At 42.0% G+C, this 21,673-nt stretch overlaps 2 protein-coding genes across 2 annotated transcripts in view; one reads left to right on the top strand and one right to left on the bottom strand.

The window, feature by feature from the left end:
• Positions 1–21,673, top strand: part of LOC309563331 (uncharacterized protein) — a gene marked incomplete at its 3' end in the record, with an annotated part of 417,962 nt that overhangs the window by 79,302 nt on the left and 316,987 nt on the right. The window lies entirely within an intron of this gene.
• Positions 1–21,673, bottom strand: part of FUOM (fucose mutarotase) — a 64,659-nt gene that overhangs the window by 21,564 nt on the left and 21,422 nt on the right. Inside the window, exons 4-5 of the mRNA XM_082266827.1 lie at positions 17,379–17,477; positions 5,940–6,013 (exon numbers count right to left, since the gene is read on the bottom strand). Coding sequence (XP_082122953.1) covers positions 5,940–6,013; positions 17,379–17,477 — 173 coding nt within the window. The remainder of the gene's footprint in view (positions 1–5,939; positions 6,014–17,378; positions 17,478–21,673) is intronic.

A 21,673-nucleotide genomic window follows, 5' to 3' on the forward strand; every position in this document is an offset into this window, starting at 1 on the left:
ATTAGTAGGTATACATGTAGGCTGTTTGTAAGAAACATAGTTTCTCTCGTGGGCCTTGTCGAGGAAATGACGTTTGATGTTGAGTTTTCTAATATATTTGTGTACGTCCAAAAACGTCTCGAACTTGTTTAAGGATTTTTTGGGGGCAAATTTCAATCCTTTCCCCAGAGTCTGTTTTTCTGAGCTGGTAAGGTTAATCCCACTCAGATTGAAGATGCCTCCTGCCTCTATTTGTTCTTTTTTCTTGGACGTTCCTCCCCTGCAGCCCCTGGTCGTTTTTTTCTTTTGGCTTTGGCAGAGCCCCGGCCTAAAAAACCCCGCGGTTTGGTGCTGATGGGGGTTTGCGATTGCTCTGGGTACTCATTTATCCATTCCTCCTCCTCATCTTGGTTGCCCCTAAGAGACTCATACCTATTTTCCACAGGAGGGTAAAAATTCCTCGGGGTTTGAGGGGTTGCTGGGTAATAATCAGAATGCTCCCTGGGACCTCTTCTTGGAGATCTGGACCTGGATCTTCTATAGTATCCTTCATAGTCTGACTCCCTTCTCCTTCTTTCTCCCCTAGGGTGTTCGTATGCGGCATTCTCATACCTATTCCTACTTTCATCTTTTCTGGACTTCCTTTTGGGCTGATGTCCAGATGGCTGTTCTCTCAGGGGTTTAAATTTCTTGATATTGTTACTGGGACCTTTCCGCTCTGTATCCCTCTTTAGGGAAGTCCCTGAAGTAACATTCCCACTGGTGCTTGCGACTGGTTCAGCAATGCTGATTTGTCTTGACCTTTCTTCCGCCACTTCCATTTCTGAAGGGTTGGTAACAGCTCCTTCAGTTGGAGTTTCGGATACTAAATTAAGTTCCCATTTGAAGACTTTAGACGTATTATAGTCTTCCAGGTCCCGGAAATATTTTTTCCTCTTTTTAATTTTCTGTTCTTCTTCTTCCATAGCGAGAATTTCTCTTAGCTCTTGATTGTAAACCTTATATGCTTCCTCTTGCATAAAGGGAGTTAGTTTCTCTTTGATCTCTAGAATCTCTTTATTTAGCCTAATAACTTTTTTCCTCCTCTTGTCAATTAAAAAATTTAAAAGACTCATCCCAGCTCCGTTGAAAAATTGGAACCATTCTTGGATCTCAGGTTCTCCCTGGTCAGGATTGATGTTCCACCTCAAGCTCCTTGGGACCATCTTCTCCTGGACGTATTTCTCCAGGAAGACGATGTCCCAGGATGCATGAAGTTCAGATACCATGATGTTTTTGAGGCGCATAAAAATGCCTCTGAGATCAGTGGGGTCAGTGATGGTTTTCACAAACACATCCTCCACCGTTAATTTTCTGGTGCTATGATATTCAAAGATGTCCATGGTAGTGGAATCTGCTGCACTTTGAAAAAATTAAAAAAGAATGTGGTGGGTAGGAAAGTGCGCTGATTCAATATGGGGTGTGCTGCTACCTTAGAGTGTATGTTGTAGAATAGGTAAAGAAATCAGGTGCGCTGCCCTAGTGCATATGTGCAACATACAAAATGATGTAAACAAATAAACCAAAAATGCAATAATAATGCAAAAAAATGAAAACGTATGCAAATCGTGTAAAACAAAAAATGTCCAGAAGGTGACTAGTGATACACCAATGTGCAATAAACGTCCATATTATAAGTCCATAAATAAAGTGCAAAAAATGGTGACAAAAACTTCCAGCTTGGGGAAAGGTGAACTGTGATTGGAAGGTGCAAAGTCCTTGGTCTGTGGTGGCTGAATCAGATTCAGAATCTGATACATCAGATGAGGCAGGGGTAGGAGGGGGGTGTTTTTACAGGCCACCTTCACCCTTCGCCCACGTCCACCCCAAAACCCGCCAGGGGGAGAGGGGGGGGGGGAGGAACAGTTTATTAACCATACCAGGAACAGGCGGGCGCCATCTCCTGACAGAACCGCCTCACCGCCGAAGTGGGGGGCTGTTGGCCAACAGAAACGCTGCGACTCTGGCCTAGACCCTGCCGTATGCTACCTGGCAAGACGTTTAACTCGCAGGGCCAGTCCCCTTCCAGTGGGACTATGTTGCGACCGACCTAGCGCGGAGCTGGGGTCTACGCACGATCGATGGCCAGCTGGACTGACCACTAGATATATAACTCCAGCCCATCGTCCAGATCCAGCATAGTTGCTTGTAGATCTCACAGGAAAAAAATCCAGTGAAAAAACCTAACTAGAAAAAAACTTTTGCCAGTACCAGAGATCTCAGCAAGGAACTAGGTCCTTACTCCTGACTAGGCAGATTAAAACTGACATCTTATAGCAGGGAGAGAGGGTATACCCCTGGGACTGCCCATGGGGGTAGCCAGAACTTTTTCCTGCCTAGTGTCCTACTCCTGTAGGGGCAGCATAACCCTACTGCAATTGAGAACAGAAGACTGCATCCATCAATGAACAAAAGAGAAAGTCTATTTACTCCAATATTGAAAGCTAAAAGAAAAAGTTTTTTAAAAGTACTTTTCAATGAAATCTGTCAAGTCATCAAATGTACCAATGATAATATTTGTATGAACATTTTCTTCTAAAAGCTACTAGTGTCTGGTCAGCTTAAAGTAGAACTATAGGCAAAACTTTTTTTTTTACATTTAGGATGGAGTTACAGCTGCAAGAAAAAGTATGTGAACCGTTTGGAATGATATGGATTTCTGCACATATTGGTCATAAAATGTGATCTGATCATCATCATCTAAGTCACAACAACAGACAATCACAGTCTGCTTAAACTAATAACACAAAAAGAATGAAATGTTGCAATGTTTTTATTGAACACACCATGTAAATATTCACAGTGCAGGTGGAAAAAGTATGTGAACCCTTGGATTTAATAGCTGGTTGAACCTCCTTTGGCCGCAATAAATTCAACCAACTTTTCCTGTAGTTGCAGAACAGACGTGCACAACTGTCAGGAGTAATACTTGACCATTTCTCTTTACAGAACTGTATCAGTTCAGCAATATTCTTAGGATGTCTGGTGTGAATCGCTTTCTTGAGGTCATGCCACTGCATCTCAATAGGGTTGAGGTCAGGACTCTGACTGAGCCACTTCAGAAGGCATATTTTCTTCTGTTTAAGCCATTCTGTTGTTGATTTACTTCTATGCTTTGGGTCATTGTCCTGTTGCAACACCCATCTTCTGTTGAGCTTCAGCTGGTAGACAGATGGCCTCAAGTTCTCCTGCAAAATGTCTTGATAAACTTGAGAATTCATTTTTCCTTCGATGATAGCAATCCGTCCAGGCCCTGACGCAGCAAAGCAGCCCCAAACCATGATGCCCCCACCACCATACTTCACAGTTGGGATGAGATTTTGATGTTGGTGTGTTGTGTCTCTTTATCGCCACACATAGTGTTTTGTGTTTCTTCCAAACAACTCAACTTTGGTTTCATCTGGCCACAGAATATTTTTCCAGTACTGCTGTGGAACATCCAGGTGCTCTTGTGCAAACTGTAAATGTGCAGAAATGTTTTGTTTGGACAGCAGTGGTTTCCTCTGTGGTATCCTCCCATGAAATTCATTCTTGTTTAGTGTTTTACGTATTGTAGATTCGTTACCAGGGATGTTAGGATTTGCCAGTGACTTTTGTAAGTCTTTAGCTGACACTCTAGGATTCTTCTTCACCTCATTGAGCAGTCTGCGCTGTGCTCTTGCAGTCATCTTTACAGGACGGCCACTCCTAGGGAGAGTAGCAGCAGTGCTGAACTTTCTCCATTTATAGACAATTTGTCTTACCGTGGACTGATGAACAGCAAAGCTTTTGGAGATACTTTTATAACCCTTTCCAGCTTTATGCAAGTCAACAATTCTTAATCGTAGGTCTTCTGAGAGCTCATTTGTGCGAGCCATCATTCACATCAGGCAATGCTTCTTGTGAAAAGCAAACCCAGAACTGGTGTGTGTTTTTTATAGGGCAGCTGTAACCAACACCTCCAATCTCATCTCATTGATTGGACTCCAGTTGGCTGACATCTCACTCCAATTAGCTCTTGGAGATGTCATTAGTCTAGGGGTTCACATACTTTTTCCACCTGCACTGTGAATGTTTACATGGTGTGTTCAATAAAAACATTGCAACATTTCATTCTTTGTGTGTTATTAGTTTAAGCAGACTGTGATTGTCTATTGTTATGACTTAGATGATGATGATCAGATCACATTTTATGACCAAATTGTGCAGAAATCCATATCATTCCAAAGGGTTCACATACTTTTTCTTGCAGCTATATAACCCTTGTCAGGTTTTTTTTTTTTGCCATCTGTTTCCCATTTGGGATATTTACCTTTGTTTCCTGTCTCATAGCCAAAACAGAAGTGAAAGAAAATGCCAGCAAATGAATCTCCTCCGACCTGTGCTATAGCAGAAAGGCGGCTACAGCGTGGGATCGCTTTGGATGTCCTCCCATGATTGTGCTGCCTGCGCGCCCCCTGCAGTGTGCGGACGGCACGCTCTGTGATCACTGTGTACTTAATACACAGCTGATCACAGATCGGGGTAAAGAGCCAATCACATCGGCTTGTACGATAACCATCTTGTCTGAAAGGGACATCTACACTGTCCCTTTCAGACAGTAACCAGTGCTGCCAGTCATTGCCTCCTCATCAGTGTCACCTACTTGGGTGAAAAAAAATGATACAATTTTCATATGGGTACAGTATAGCATGACCGCGCAATTGACATTGAAAGTGTTACAATGTTGAAAGCTGCAAGGTGGCCTGGGCAGGAAGGGGGTAAAAGTGCGTAGTTGGCAGGTGGTTAATGGAAATTTTTTTTTTTTTAATCAGAAAAAAAAAAGCTTTATTGAGAATGGCAATAACAACAGTACAGTGCACAGAAAAAAAATGGACATTGGAAAGTAACACATCTTTAAGTAGCGTAGGGACACATAGAGAGATTGAACATGTCATTCCAACTTAAAGTAAAAGAGAAGCAGTCAGCAAATATTTAATGATAAATGTGCCTTTCATCATATAGGGACAGAAGTAAAATGCTTAGGTAACAATCATAAGAACATTTAACTATTTCAACCAATACTGCCATTCTCCTAGCAGCCAACACCCCCATATAGTTTCAAATTTTGAAGGTGACTTCCTGTGGTAATAATAATGGAAATCTTTGGACCCCCCCAGGTCATCAGAACTAGTATCCCCATTGGCATATTTCCACTCTATTACTTTTTCTTGGGATAAGCCAAAATCTGGGATTTCACTTTCAATGAGAATGGTAAACAGGGCAAATAGGGTGAATCTCCCCAATGGGTACACAGACAGTTATAAAAAAAAAAAAATGAATAGGTGTTCTAACACATCCCCACTCTATCCCAAAGTAAAGTTTTGCTTTTACTTACACTTCAGGTCCTCAATATGTATATTAGCATATGAATCATGGCTTCTATCGATGAAATAAGGGAACTATGTGAATTCCAGCTTCCCAACATCCCAATGACATGCTGCAGATCACATACTTGCTATACACATCTAAAGGGCCATACACACTATAAGATTTTCTGAAGACTTTTTCCTTCAGATTTACCTTTTCTATGTAGTGCAAGGGCCTGCCAGATTGCATACAAATTGAAAGTGTTTAGGTTTGACCTCATATTATCTGGTTTTGGTAAATCTAAAGGAAAAAGTCTTCAGAAAATCTTATAGTGTGTATGGCCCATAATGGCTAAGAGGAGAATCACAATTTTAGGGAACAAAGATATCAAGATTCATCCACCTTTGTATGACCCGGAGCTGCCTGTACTTATGCAGAAGAGGGGGATTCACACAACAATCCAGCACGATTGAAGATTTTCTGCATCACAGACACACAGACATGGCAGTCATTTCTGAAAACCTGCTATGGGAATTTATAGGGGTAGTTTAGATAGAAAAAACTGCTTCCTGAAGAGGTTTGTGAATACTTACCCAGTGGCCACAACAGCAAAAGCATTTTTTGCTCTTTCATAAAAAGAAAATCGTTCAACTTTTTCAAGGGGAGCCTGTAAGACATGATTTTACCATATTTATGGACCACTTGTATAAAACAGATGATAGAAACATGGAAGAGTGATGTTAGCAGTGCCAGGACAAAGCCATATAGAGCCCAAGGCAAACATGTAAACTGCGCCCGCCATCCCCCCTCCCAAAAAGACAAAAAATACTAACTCCTAGCACAACCCCCCCCCCCCCATTTCCCCTCTGAGTACACCCCCCCCCCCCCACACTCCAAATCCCCCTCCTAGCACAAATACTCTCCAATCATCCCTAATAGCACAAATTACCCTCCCCGCCATACCAATTTCCCCTCCTAGCACAAATCTCCTCCACCAGCACAAATCCAGTTCCCCCATCCCCCGCTCAACACAAATCCCCCCAAATCATCTTTTCTAGCACCCCCCCCCCCCAAATTTCCCCTCCTAGAATAATTTTTACTTACTGCTGCCCCCCAAATTCCCCCACCCAATGCAAACTCCCCCATCTCCTTGTGTCCCCCCCCCCACATCACAAGATGCCATAGTGCCCAAGGCAGCCGCCCCTCCTGTCCACCTCTGGCCCTGCCCTGGATGTTAGTTATGACGAAACACATAGGGCAGTGCTGACACTTGTTAGGCCACCACCCACCAGGGAACAAGGAAGCAACATCCCAGGATTACATTGTTTTTACAATACTATTTGTTAGTAATACAGATTTTTATTAGTGAATAAGAAAAAAACAGTACAAGTGACCCAAAGGGAGAGAATAAGAAGCTTTCAAGAGAAACAGCCAAATTAATATACAAATATCAGCCATATAGCTATAGCATCACAGTGCAATATGAGAGTAAGAAAAAAGCTTATCAAATATCAAAAAACAAAAAAATGAAATAAATAGCCTATTATATGTTAATACTGATTCCAATAGAAGTTATAACAAAAAGAGATGGCACAAGTCCTTTCAAGGATTCCATTTGGCATCAAAGAGGTGCATTGTATTAAATAACATATGATGTATTTGTTCCATCAGCATTACATAGTCCACTCTATCAATAATAAGAGTAAATGATGGTACATCAGTGGACTATCTCCCAAAATGTTGCAACGCGCACAGTATGTATAAGTTGTTCCTCCTGGCCTGTGGCCCCAGGAACATAATTAAAACAAGCACATAGAAGAGGTCAATTGAGGTGGGCAGCCTAAAATCTTAGCAGCTATCTCAGTGATCTTCCACCACACAAGTTATAATACCGGACCAAAATACAAAATGTAAACTTTTGATCAGGGTACAACTGTATATGAAATAGTGTACCCCAAGAGGGACAACCCCAAAAACATTGAGGTGAGGAATTAGAGAAAAGAGCAATGATACAGACAGGGATAGAATACCATCTAGTTAAAATTTTAAAGTGGAAATAAAGGCAAAACCAAATGAACTTTAAACCTACTCTCAGCCACATTCTAAATCCAATCTATCTAGACCAGGGATCCTCAAACTACGGCCCTCCAGCTGTTGCGTAACTACACATCCCATGAGGCCTTATAAAACTCTGACATTCACAGACATGACTAAGCATGATGGGAATTGTAGTTCTTGAACAACTGGAGGGCCATAGTTTGAAGACTCATGATCTAGACTCTGTAAAGAACAAAAATCACAATACTTATATGTTCTGCAGCCACTCTGGTCCAGTCTCCTGTAGCGCCCTCTGTGTGCAGTAGAAAGCGGACGCCTGGGAAGTAACATCACCCATAGAGTTACCATGGGGCTTTTGTTGCCGGCTGCCTCTCCTACACACTTCTACACACTAAATCCGCCAGCACCTCAGCCTGGGACCTGACTAGAGCGGCTGCAAACAGGAAATTATAGTGATTTTTTTCTTTACAGAGCAAGATAGATTAGGCTTAGAATGTGGCTGAGACTACATAGTTACATAGTTTGTGAGGTTGAAAAAAGACATCAGTCCACCTAGTTCAACCTATGATGTGTGTGTGTGTTTGCTGTTAACCATACATTGTATACCCCTGTATGTTGTGGTCTTTAAGGTGCCCATCTAATAGTTTTTTGAAACTATCGATGCTCCTTGCTGATACCACTGCTTATGGAAGAGAATTCCACATCCTTACTGCTCTGACAGTGAAGAACCCCTTACGTATTTTAAGGATAAACCGTTTCTCCTCTAGTTTTAGTGAGTAGCCACGTGTCTTATTGTATTCCCTTTCTCTAAAAAGTTTGTTCCTTATGCTAGGGTCGCCAGTACAGTATTTGTACATTGATATCATATCCCCCCTCACTCGTCTCTTCTCCAGAGAATAAGTTCAGTGCTTGTAGTCTTTCCTCATAGCTGATGTCCTCCATTCCCCTAATTATTTTTGTTGCCCTTCTCTGGACTCTCTCCAGTTCCAGCACGTCCTTCCTGAGGACCGGTGCCCAGAACTGGACAGCATACTCCAGATGTGGCCAGACCAGAGTCTTGTAGAGTGGTAGAATAATTTCTTTATTTCTGGAGTGAATCCCCTTTTTTATACATGCCAGTATTCTGTTGGCTTTGTTTGCAGCGACTTGGCATTGCAAGCCACTGCCAAGCCTGTTGTTTACCAGTACCCCCAGGTCCTTTTCCATCTTGGATTCACCCAGAGGTTCCCCCCCTAGTGAGTAGCTTGCTTTCGTGTTTCCTAACGCCCAAGTGCATTAATTTGCATTTCTCAACATTAAACCTCATCTGCCATGTAGTTGCCCACCCCATTATTTTGTTCAGGTCCGCTTGTAAGGTTTCCACATCCTGTATAGAAGAGATTGGCATGCTTAGTTTAGTATCATCCGCAAATACTGAGATTGTACTAGATATCCCCTCCTCTAGATCATTTATGAATAAATTAAACAGGATTGGTCCCAGGACAGAACCTTGGGGGACCCCACTTTCCACACCCGCACAATCCGAGTACTCCCCATTAATCACCACCCTCTGGACTCTCCCCCGGAGCCAGTTCTCTATCCAGGTACTCACCCTATGGTCCATACCTACACTCCTGAGTTTGAACAGTAAGCGTTTGTGGGGAACGGTGTCAAAGGCCTTTGCAAAGTCCAGATACACCACATCCACAGGCTTACCTTTATCTAGGTGGCAGCTCACTTCATCATAGGAGGTTAATAGATTGGTTTGGCAAGAACGATTTTTCATGAATCCATGCTGATTACTACTAATAATACCGTTTTCATTACTAAAGTCTTGTATGTGGTCTCTTAACATCCCCTCCAAAATCTTGCAGACTACTGATGTTACCGGCCTATAGTTACCCGGGATATATCTCAGTCCTTTTATAAATATTGGTACCACGTTGGCTTTTTTCCAATCAGCTGGCACCATACCCGCCAGTAGACTATCCTTAAAGATCAAGAATAATGCTCTGGAAATCACCTGGCTGAGCTCTTTAAGAACCCTCGGGTGCAAGCCATCCGGTCCCGGTAATTTGTTTATGTTAAGTTTCTCTAGTTTAGTTCTAAGTCTATCTTCTTTTAGCCATGACGGTACTTCCTGAGGTGTATTATTTAGTTTAGCATTACAAGCTGGGTTAGTGTAGCCCCCCAATTCTTTTGTGAAGACTGAAGAGAAGAAATTATTTAACACTTCCGCCTTTTCCCTGTGGCCAAATTTCCTTTGTCGTCTTTTATGGGGCAAGTGTGTTCTGGCCTCGCTTTCTTACTGTTTATATACTTAAAGAATTTTTTGGGGCTCTTTTTACTCTCTTCCACTATATGTCTCTCGTGTTCTATTTTAGCCACCCTGATTTCGCCTTTACAATTCTTATTACACTCTGTAATGCTTGAATGCTGCCAATGACCCCTCAGCCTTGTATTTTTTGAAGGCCTTTTCTTTAGTATTAATATGCATTTTTATGTTGGAGTTTAACCACCCAGGGTTTAGCTTTGATCTTTTAAATTTATTTGCCTTTGGAATGCACTGACCAATCCCTTTGTTTAGTATGCTCTTGAAGCACTCCCATTTTTCCTCCGTGTTCTTTGTTCCCAGGGTTCTATCACATATGATATTTTCTAGCAGAGAGCGCAGTTTCGGGAAATTGGCTCTTTTGAAATTCAGTGTCCTTCCTATTACTATGATTAATACTGAAACCAATTGACCTATGGTCACTGTTTCCTAAGTTGCCCTGTATTTCTATATCCGTAAGCAGGTCTGAATTGTTGGTAATCAGTAGGTCAAGTACAGCAATGTTTCTTGCCAGTGCGTTCACCATCTGACCCATGGAATTGTCCTGCAAAACATTTAGGAACTGCCGAGCCTTGGCTGAATGTGCGGTACCTTCTGTCCAGTCTATATCTGGATAATTAAAGTCCCCCATTATTATGGCATTTCCCATCCTTGCTATCAATCCCCCTCTCCTCCCTCTGGTTGGGGGGCCTATAACATACGCCCAATATTACCCTCCTTATAGTGCCTTCCCCTTTAAGTTTTACCCATAGGGATTCTGCCTCGTCCATAGCTCCATTATTAATATCATCCCTCATATTTACCTGTACACTGTCCTTAAGATACAGACATCAACCTCCCCCTTTTTTACCTTCTCTATCTCTGCGATAAAGGGAATACTCCTGAATGGTCGCCATCCAGTCATGAGAGTTGTCGAACCAAGTCTCTGTTATCCCCACAAAATCTAAGTCCTCCTCAAACATCAGCAGCTAGGTTTAACTAGTTAGGTTTTTGCATGTACTTTTACCTTAACTGGCATCTAACAGTGAGGGATCTACTTTATGCCCGATTCATGATCCTTTCATCCCAATCCTGTGGAGTGCATTGTAGGTTGCAATCCTTTTCCCATTGTCGCCACTATCGTTTCCCATTGTAGCCTTTAAGGAAGGGACTCAAGTATTGAAGCACTAGCTAGGTAACTGTAAATGTCAGAAATTAAACCCTTTCCCTGAGAGAGAGGGATCACATATACGTTCATAAAATGTTTTAGGAGATGTTGGAGTAAGGGCTTTAATAGAAGCATAAAAGTGTCTAATTTGAAGGTATTTGAAGGTTCCTGTTGAGGAATGTTCATGGATTGGCAAAGTTTTTAAACTGAGATAAAAGTTGACCCATCCTGCAATGCGGCTAGTTTAACCATGTTATTGGAGTTTAATTTATGTATTTTTTATTTAGCGCGGCATTTGTTTGACTTTTGTTCATTCCTCCTTCCTGCTCATTGGCCTGCTAAAGTCTAACTAAAGGACTAGCATTACTGAATAGCCTGCAAGTAAGGGTAACATCTTTAGAAGAACTGCCAAGACTTCTGTGTAGTTCTGATAAATTATCTTTTGCTTCATTTACTCAACAAATACTGTATTATCCAACTGAACTTTAACGTACTGTATATGTAGGAGTTAAAAATCTCCTTCCACTTACAAATTAAATTACAAAACAATTCAGTGTGTACAATACTGAAAAAAGAACCTACTCAAAATGTAGATGACGTGGATATGATCTACTGCCTATAAGAGAGAGGAGAGCAGCACCATCTAAGTGCAGTAGAAAAGATGCGTTTAATATCAAAAGACAAATGCAAACTCACAAAATGGGCATGACAAACCAGCATGTAAAGGGTTCATCCACTCCAGTGGGAGGACGAGCAGCAGGGACCTGGGGAATCTTTGCTGGTTCCAGCTGTGCTGGTGGCTCCCAGCACTTCCAAGTACACGGTGTACCACGGTGACTGCATACTCGGAAGTGCTGGGAGCCACCAGCACAGCGGGAACCAGCGAAGATTCCCCAGGTCCCTGCTGCTCGTCCTCCCACTGGAGTGGATGAACCCTTTACATGCCGGTTTATCATGCCCATTTTGTGAGTTTGCATTTGGCTTTTTCTATTAAACGCATCTTTTATACTGCACTTAGATGGCGCTGCTCTCCTCTCTCTCTTGTTGTACATTTCCACAGAGTTCCTTCTAGCTCTTATCAGAGCCTGCAGCCTTCTACAGTCAGCAACTCTCCTTTGTCCAGCAATCAGCCCATGCTTGAATGTTATGGACATTTTAACCAGAACTTACTCCTGCATATGCCCTTCTCTTCTCAGCCTATTGAGTGCTTCTGTTTTTGTTGTTTGTGATCTACTGCATACAGATGCTTTTGGAAACCATCTACACCAGGTGAAAGCAATGAACGTGGAAAGCAGTTAGAAACTTTTCCTGAGTGCTACGATTCCTCATCTGAAAAGCCTACCACAATGAAAGTCTATCATGGAAGCCTAATTCCCTCTTGGAGGACAACCTCATCCCCATTTCTCCTTTCAAAGCAATTTGTCAAATCATCAAATTGGAGTGGACAATATTAGAATCAGTCTAACTCTGCACAGTTTGTTTCCTGAGAGTAGGTGGACAGTGCATGCATGTCCAACTGTCCTCTAAAGTACCCTCTTACAGTCTAACCAGACAACTGAGAAGCAGGGGGAGCTTGCATATCTTTATCAGGCTCAGCAAAGCAGAGAGGAATTAAAGCAGCTTGTAATTAGGGATGATCGAACAGTTCGGGTCGACCATCGGTTCGGCCCGAACATTGGGTGTTCGAGGTTCGGCCGAATTTAGAACTTTTTGCCCAAAAAGTTCGGAATTCGGCAACTAGAACCGACCAAAATGCAATGGGACAGGAAATGGGCTTTAAAAGCCTGTGATTGGACCAGAACCATCAGTAAAAGCCAATTGAGGGGGTAGGAGAATGCTAGGAATGTGATTGGAGTGACTAGGGGGTCCATAGTCCAATCATTAGTGAATACGCCCCCCAGTATATAAGATAGCCCCCGCCAAATTCCTAGCATTCTTATACGGGACATGAAAGAGAGTGGAATGCTGTTCTGTTCTAATGTGTTACAAAGGGTCATTTAGCATTTATTAGTGTGAGGAAAGGGATATTTAGTAATGAAAACGGTATTATAAGTAGTAATCAGCATGGATTCATGAAAAATCGTTCATGCCAAACCAATCTATTAACCTTCTACGATGAAGTGAGCTGCCACTTAGATAAAGGTAAGCCTGTGGATGTGGTGTATCTGGACTTTGCAAAGGCCTTTGACACCGTTCCCCACAAACGCTTACTGTACAAACTAAGGAAGATAGGTATGGACCATAAGGTGAGTACCTGGATAGAGAACTGGCTCCAGGGGAGAGTACAGAGGGTGGTGATTAATGGGGAGTACTCGGATTGGGCGGGTGTGGAAAGTGGGGTCCCCCAGGGTTCTGTCCTGGGACCAATCCTGTTTAATTTATTCATAAATGATCTAGAGGAGGGGATATCTAGTACAATCTCAGTATTTGCAGATGATACTAAATTAGGCATGCCAATATCTTCTATGCAGGATGTGGAAATCTTGCAAGCAGACCTGAACAAAATAACGGGGTGGGCAACTACATGGCAGATGAGATTTAATGTAGAAAAATGTAAAGTAATGCACTTGGGGGCCAGAAACCAGAAAGCAAGCTACTCACTAGGGGGGGAACCTCTGGGTGAGTCTAGGATGGAAAGGGACCTGGGGGTACTGGTAGACAACAGGCTTGGAAGTGGCATGCAATGCCAAGCCGCTGCAAGCAAAGCCAACAGAATACTGGGTTGTATAAAAAAGGGGATTCACTCCAGAAATAAAGAGATTATTCTTCCACTCTACAAGACTCTGGTCCGGCCACATCTGGAGTATGCTGTCCAGTTCTGGGCACCGGTCCTCAGGAAGGATGTGCTGGAACTGGAGAAAGTCCAGAGAAGGGCAACAAAAATAATTAGGGGAATGGAGGACATCGGCTATGAGGAAAGACTACAAGCACTGAACCTATTCTCTCTGGAGAAGAGACGCTTGAGGGGGGATATGATATCAATGTACAAATACTGTACTGGCGACCCGAGCATAAGGAACAAACTATTTAGAGTAAGGGAATACAATAAGACACGTGGCCACTCACTAAAACTAGAGGAAAGGCGGTTTAACCTTAAAGTGCGTAAGGGGTTCTTCACTGTAAGAGCGGTAAAGATGTGGAATTCTCTTCCGCAAGCAGTCGTATCAGCGGGGAGCATTGATAGTTTCAAAAAACTATTGGATGGACACCTTAAAGACCACAACATACAGGGGTATACAATGTACGGTTAAAAGCAAACACACACACATAGGTTGAACTGGATGGACTTGTGTCTTTTTTCAGCCTCACTAACTATGTAACTAACTATGATATCTAGTGTAGTTAGAGTGCTCCTTTTACACTTTAGTTAGCTTCAAAAATTTAGTTTCTGTAGGGAAAGTGTTAAGTGTAAGGGGACCGTAGTGTAGTGTAGGGTTAACTGACAGTGACTGCTATGGAAGGGTGACAAAACCCTTCCATAGCAGGGTGACCGCTATAGAGAAATGATCATTTCTCTGAGTTGCTTCGGCACAGGCATATGGCTTCTCACCAACCAAGCATTTTTTATGCTGCAGGGGTTGCCACAGCCAGTGCTTTTTTGAGGACATGTTTGATGTCAGACATGACATCTGAACATGTGTATAGGGGGTATATATACACATATATGTCTGTATATATACCCCTAGACATATATAGGTGTGATAGTAGCAGAAATATATGCTTGCGCTAATGAAATCAATTACAGTAATATATTTCTGCTACTATCACTCCTATATATGGCTAGGTGTCTATATACATATAAGTATGTGTGTATATATACCACTATACACAAGTTCAGATGTTTTGCCTGCCTCAAAAGAACCCAAAAAAATGCCAAAAAAAAACGCTAGCGTCAAAAAAAAAAAATGCCCAGGTGTGTTTTTGCTGGCATTTTTTGGGGGTTTTTGGAGGCAGGCAAAACATCTGAACTTGTGCACAGTACCACTATACACAAGTTCAGATGTTTTTCCTGACTGCAAAGAACCCAAAAAAATGCCTGCTATTAAACCGGCAAGGTGTGAAAACCGAGAAGCCATACTCCTGTGCTGAAAGTGTTCTAATACAAACAATCCTTTTTTTTTTATGGTTCTGGACATGCTACAGAGCTGAAACTTCACAGGTACACCGTTTAGACCCCCCAGACACAAAATCACACAAAAAAAGTTCTTAAAAATTGTCATTTTTGATAAAAAAGCCAATTATTGAAAAAAAAAAAAAAGAGATTTTTTCATTTTTACTTTGGATTTCGTATCTGGGGGGTCTAAAAAGTGTACATGTGAAGTTTCAGCTCTGTAGCATGTCTAGAACCATAAAAAAAAGGATTGTTTGTATTAGAACACTTTCAGCACAGGAGTATGGCTTCTCGGTTTTCACACCTTGCCGGTTTAATAGCAGGCATTTTTTTGGGTTCTTTGCAGTCAGGAAAAACATCTGAACTTGTGTATAGTGGTACTGTGCATAAGTTCTGATGTTTTGCCTGCCTCCAAAAACTCCCAAAAAATGCCAGCAAAAACACACCTGGGCATTTTTTTTTTTGACGCTAGCGTTTTTTTTGGCATTTTTTTGGGTTCTTTTGAGGCAGGCAAAACATCTGAACTTGTGTATAGTGGTATATATACACACATACTTATATGTATATAGACACCTAGCCATATATAGGTGTGATAGTAGCAGAAATATATTAGTGTAAATGATTTCATTAGCGCAAGCATATATTTCTGCTACTATCACACCTATATATGGCTAGGTGTGTATATACATATAAGTATGTGTGTATATACACCACTATACACAAGTTCAGATGTTTTGCCTGCCTCAAAAGAACCCAAAAAATGCCAAAAAAAACACTAGCGTCAAAAAAAAAAAAATGCCCAGGTGTGTTTTTGCTGGCATTTTTTGGGGGTTTTTGGAGACAGGCAAAACATCAGAACTTGTGCACAGTACCACTATACACAAGTTCAGATGTTTTTCCTGACTGCAAGGAACCCAAAAAAATGCCTGCTATTAAACCGGCAAGGTGTGAAAACCGAGAAGCCATACTCCTGTGCTGAAAGTGTTCTAATACAAACAATCTTTTTTTTTTATGGTTCTGGACATGCTACAGAGCTGGAACTTCACATGTACACTTTTTAGACCCCCCAGATACGAAATCCAAAGTAAAAATCCAAAAATCTCTTTTTTTTTTTTCAATAATTGGCTTTTTTATCAAAAATGACAATTTTTAAGAACTTTTTTTGTGTGATTTTGTGTCTGGGGGGTCTAAAAGGTGTACCCGTGAAGTTTCAGCTCTGTAGCATGTCCAGAGCCAGAAAAAAAAGATCATATAGGTGTAAAAGGAGGGTCCCACATCCCTGCTCTACTGAAAAATTATCTTTTTTTTTTTCATAGATCTCTCTTTTTTTTTTTTTTTTTCAATAATTGGCTTTTTTATCAAAAATGACAATTTTTAAGAACTTTTTTTTGTGTGATTAATAGTTAATGGGGCATGACCCAGAACCCTAGGCACTTTTTAGGGGCATTTATTGGGTTTTAGGGCTTAAAAATTGTGTTTTTTGATTACAGAAGTTTGGGTCCCATTGATTTCAATGGGGTTCGGAAATCCGGGCTGAACTTTCGGGAAGTTCGGATGTTCTGGCCGAACCGAACTTGTTCTGGCCGAACCAAACTTTTCAAAAGTTCGATCATTATTACTTGTAATATAAAACTATAGCACAAACCTTGATCTGTGGTTCATTGCGCACATCCTATTTACTCTGCTCTGAGTTGTGAAAACCTGGCTTTTCTGAATTTTCTGCTATTCCAACCACTGGTATAATCGCCAAAACTTTCCCTCCATGTGTTACCTTTTATGTCAGGAAGTTCCTGTTCTTCGAACGTTAGTAGAGTCTAAAGTGTAATAGGTGACACATACCATATGACTGGAAATTCCCCTCAAGTGGCTGTCACCCTAGCACATGCTCACAGGTGCCTATCCTAAAAATATGAAATCCCTCCAGAGCTACAAAGTTGCAGATAAAGAACTTCCACTGTAAGTGTGCCATGTGATAAAAGGTTTCTGATGCATTTCTGTGCTGTCACTGACATCAGCTTCCACTAGGTGTAGAGTCAAAACATTTCCCAGTGTTTGCCCGATGGCGGCTGGAATATCTTTGTGACATGTATAGTCACCAGTTTTGCCAGATTCGTGGCAGATGACAAGCAAACAAAGCTAGATATCAAATCATCTAACAAGGTGAAGTGCATAAACTCTCAGAGATCAGGGCACAGGTGTATTTCAGGCTGAATTGGAAAATTACTATTATTAAGGAATACAGAAGTCAACTAATGGTACTTTGCTTTGGGAAAAAGGAAACATTAATGTACTGAACACTGGGCATAATAAAAGATCAAGGCAGCTTCAATTTCAAGAAGCAAGTACCACCAAAGTTATCTTTACTTAAAGGGCGACAAAACATTTGGTGACAGTGGGTACCTAACCTCACATCCAGCTTTGCACAGCAGTCTCTTGTACTCATCCCACACTGGTACTTTTAGGCCATTCTCTTTATCACTGTCCACAAGGTCCATTACAGCTGCCTGCCAATAAAGAGAATTAACAACATATCAATGAGGCATAAAATCTAAAACACAATTCATTTATGAAAGAGTCTGAATGAAGAAACAACTCAGGGTGGCCATAAACAGCCCAAATCTGCCCTGAGTTACACAAATAAATAGCTACATACATAGTTAGTCTGGCTGAAAAAAGTACATCTAGTTCAATCAATAGAGGAAAAAAATATATATATATTTTTTTACCCATATATACACACAATCCTATACCCACAGTTGATCCAAAGGTCCACAGTTGATCCCGGTCGTTTTCCCCGTCGGTAGCGGGGAAAATGATACGGTCCGCTGTCCCCTTATGGCAGGAAGTCGAGTGAGGGTAAGATGGTGTCCTGGGATATTTCATCCCAGATCTGGACCAGGGCATCACTGAGCTCCTGAACAGACTGAAGTGCAGCGTCGGATGGACCAAAACATAATGTCCCAAAGGTGTTTGATTGGATTTAGGTCAGGCAAATGTTGGGGCCATTTATGGTAGCAGTGCTTTCATCCTCTAGGAACTGGCTCCTTCATTCCTCCTTCCTGCTCATTGGCCTGCTAAAGGCTAACTAAAGAACTAGCATTACTGAATAGCCTGCAAGTAAGGGTAACATCTTTAGAAGAATTCCCAAGATGTCTGTGTAGTTCTGATAAATTATCTTTTGCTTCATTTACTCACCAAATACTGTATTATACAACTGAACTTTTTTAATGTACTGTATATGTAGTAGGTAAAAATCTCCTTCCACTTACAAATTCAATTACAAAACAATTCAGTGCGTACAATACTGCAAAATTGAACCAGAACCAAGTTACATAGTTACATAGTTAGTGAGGCTGAAAAAAGACACAAGTCCATCCAGTTCAACCTATGATGTGTGTGTGTGTTTGCTTTTAACCGTACATTGTATACCCCTGTATGTTGTGATCTTTAAGGTGTCCATCCAATAGTTTTTTGAAACTATCAATGCTCCCCGCTGATACGACTGCTTGTGGAAGAGAATTCCACATCCTTACCGCTCTTACAGTGAAGAACCCCTTACGCACTTTAAGGTTAAACCGCCTTTCCTCAAGTTTTAGTGAGTGGCCACGTGTCTTATTGTATCTCCTTTCTCTGAATAGTTTGTTCCTTATGCTAGGGTCGCCAGTACAGTATTTGTACATTGATATCATATCCCCCCTCAATCGTCTCTTCTCCAGAGAGAATAGGTTCAGTGCTTGCAGTCTTTCCTCATAGCTGATGTCCTCCATTCCCCTAATTATTTTTGTTGCCCTTCTCTGGACTTTCTCCAGTTCCAGCACATCCTTCCTGAGGACCGGTGCCCAGAACTGGACAGCATACTCCAGATGTGGCCGGACCAGAGTCTTGTAGAGTGGAAGAATAATCTCTTTATTTCTGGAGTGAATCCCCTTTTTTATACAACCCAGTATTCTGTTGGCTTTGCTTGCGGCGGCTTGGCATTGCATGCCACTGCCAAGCCTGTTGTCTACCAGTACCCCCAGGTCCCTTTCCATCCTAGACTCACCCAGAGGTTCCCCCACTAGTGAGTAGCTTGCTTTCTGGTTTCTGGCCCCCAAGTGCATTACTTTACATTTTTCTACATTAAATCTCATCTGCCATGTAGTTGCCCACCCCGTTATTTTGTTCAGGTCTGCTTGCAAGATTTCCACATCCTGCATAGAAGATATTGGCATGCCTAATTTAGTATCATCTGCAAATACTGAGATTGTACTAGATATCCCCTCCTCTAGATGATTTATGAATAAATTAAACAGGATTGGTCCCAGGACAGAACCCTGGGGGACCCCACTTTCCACACCCACCCAATCCGAGTGCTCCCCATTAATCACCACCCTCTGTACTCTCCCCTGGAGCCAGTTCTCTATCCAGGTACTCACCTTATGGTCCATACCTACCTTCCTTAGTTTGTACAGTAAGCGTTTGTGGGGAACGGTGTCAAAGGCCTTTGCAAAGTCCAGATACACCACATCCACAGGCTTACCTTTATCTAAGTGGCAGCTTACTTCATCGTAGAAGGTTAATAGATTGGTTTGGCATGAACGATTTTTCATGAATCCATGCTGATTACTACTTATAATACCGTTTTCATTACTAAAGCCTTGTATGTGGTCCCTTATCATCCCCTCCAAAATTTTGCAGACTACTGATGTTAGGCTGACCGGCCTATAGTTACCCGGGATATATCTCGGCCCCTTTTTAAATATTGGTACCACGTTGGCTTTTTTCCAATCAGCTGGCACCATACCCGTCTGTAAACTATCCTTAAAGATCAAGAATAATGGTCTGGCAATCACCTGGCTGAGCTCATTAAGAACCCTTGGGTGCAAGCCATCCGGTCCCGGGGATTTATTTATGTTAAGTTTCTCTAGTTTAGCTCCAAGTCTATCCTCTGTTAGCCATGGCGGCACTTCCTGAGGTGTATTATTTAGTTCGGCCTTACAAGCGGGGTTCGTGTAGCCCCCCGATTCCTTTGTGAAGACTGAAGAAAAGAAATTATTTAACACTTCCGCCTTTTCTCTGTCCTCTGTGGTTATTTTTTCTTTATCATCTTTTATGGGGCCAATGTGCTCTGGCCTCGCTTTCCTACTGTTTATATACTTAAAGAACTTCTTGGGGTTCTTTTTACTCTCCTCCGCTATATGTCTCTCGTGTTCTATTTTAGCCGCCCTGATTTCGTCTTTACATTTCTTATTACACTCTTTGTAGTGCTTAAATGCTGCCAATGACCCCTCAGTCTTGTATTTTTTGAAGGCCTTTTCTTTAGCTCTAATATGCATTTTTATGTTGGAGTTTAGCCATCCAGGGTTTAGTTTTGCTCTTTTAAATTTATTTCCCTGTGGAATGCACTGGCCCACCCCCTTGTTAAGTATGCTCTTGAAGCACTCCCATTGTTCCTCCGTGTTCTTTGTTCCCAGGGTTCTATCCCATTTGATATTTTCTAGCAGCGAGCACAGTTTAGGGAAATTGGCTCTTTTGAAATTCAGTGTCCTTATATTACCCTTGTGTTTCCCATTACTGTAATTAATACTGAAACCAATTGACCTATGGTCACTGTTCCCTAAGTTGTCCCGTATTTCTATATCCGTGAGCAGGTCTGTATTGTTGGTAATCAGTAGGTCAAGTACCGCATTGTTTCTTGTCAGTGCATTCACCATCTGACCCATGAAATTGTCCTGCAAAACATTTAGGAACTGCCGAGCCTTGGCGGAATGCGCGGTTCCTTCTGCCCAGTCTATATCAGGATAATTAAAGTCCCCCATTATAATGACATTTCCCATCCTTGCTGCCAATCCTATCTGTAACATGAGGTCCGCCTCACCCTCCTCTCTCTGGTTGGGGGGCCTATAGCATACGCCCAATATTACCTTCCCCACCGTGCCTTTCCTTTGAAGCTCTACCCATAGGGATTCTGCCTCGTCCATAGCTCCATTATTAATATCATCCCTCATATTTACCTGTATACTGTTCTTAATATACAAACATACCCCTCCCCCTTTTTTACCCTCTCTATCTCTGCGATAAAGGGAATACCCCTGAATGGTCGCCATCCAGTCATGAGAGCTGTCAAACCAAGTCTCAGTTATCCCCACAAAATCCTCCTCAAACATCAGCAGCTCCAGCTCTCCCATCTTGTTGGCCAGGCTTCTGGCATTGGTATACAAGGACCCACTGAACCAGCGTAGGGTCTTACAATGGGTCCAAGGATTTCATTACGATACCTAATGGCAGTCAGGGTGCCATTGTCTAGTCTGTAGAGGTCTTTGCACTCCTCCATGCCTATGCCTTCCCAGACCATTGCTGACCCACCACCAAACTTGTCATGCTGAGCCATGTTACAGGCAGCATAACATTCTCCATGTCTTCTCCAGGCCCATTCAGATCTGTCACATGTGCCCAAGGTGAACTTGCTCTCATCTGTGAAAAGCACAGCATGCCAGTGGTGGACCTGCCAATTCTGGTGTTTAATGGCAAATGCCAATCAAGCATTCCAATTCCTATTATTCACATGTTCCACCAGGCAAATGCGAAGGGGTCTCAAGGTCCTACCAATGTATTGAAGGTCACATCTGCATTTGAGCATAAATACTACTCCTAAGGTGGAACATGTGATCAAATCATGAATTTTATATTGTTTGTTAGTAGCCTGAGCCACAAATTCCTT

This window comes from Pelophylax lessonae, assembly GCF_965119305.1.
Source record: "Pelophylax lessonae genome assembly, chromosome: 9".
Classification (NCBI taxonomy): domain Eukaryota; kingdom Metazoa; phylum Chordata; class Amphibia; order Anura; family Ranidae; genus Pelophylax; species Pelophylax lessonae.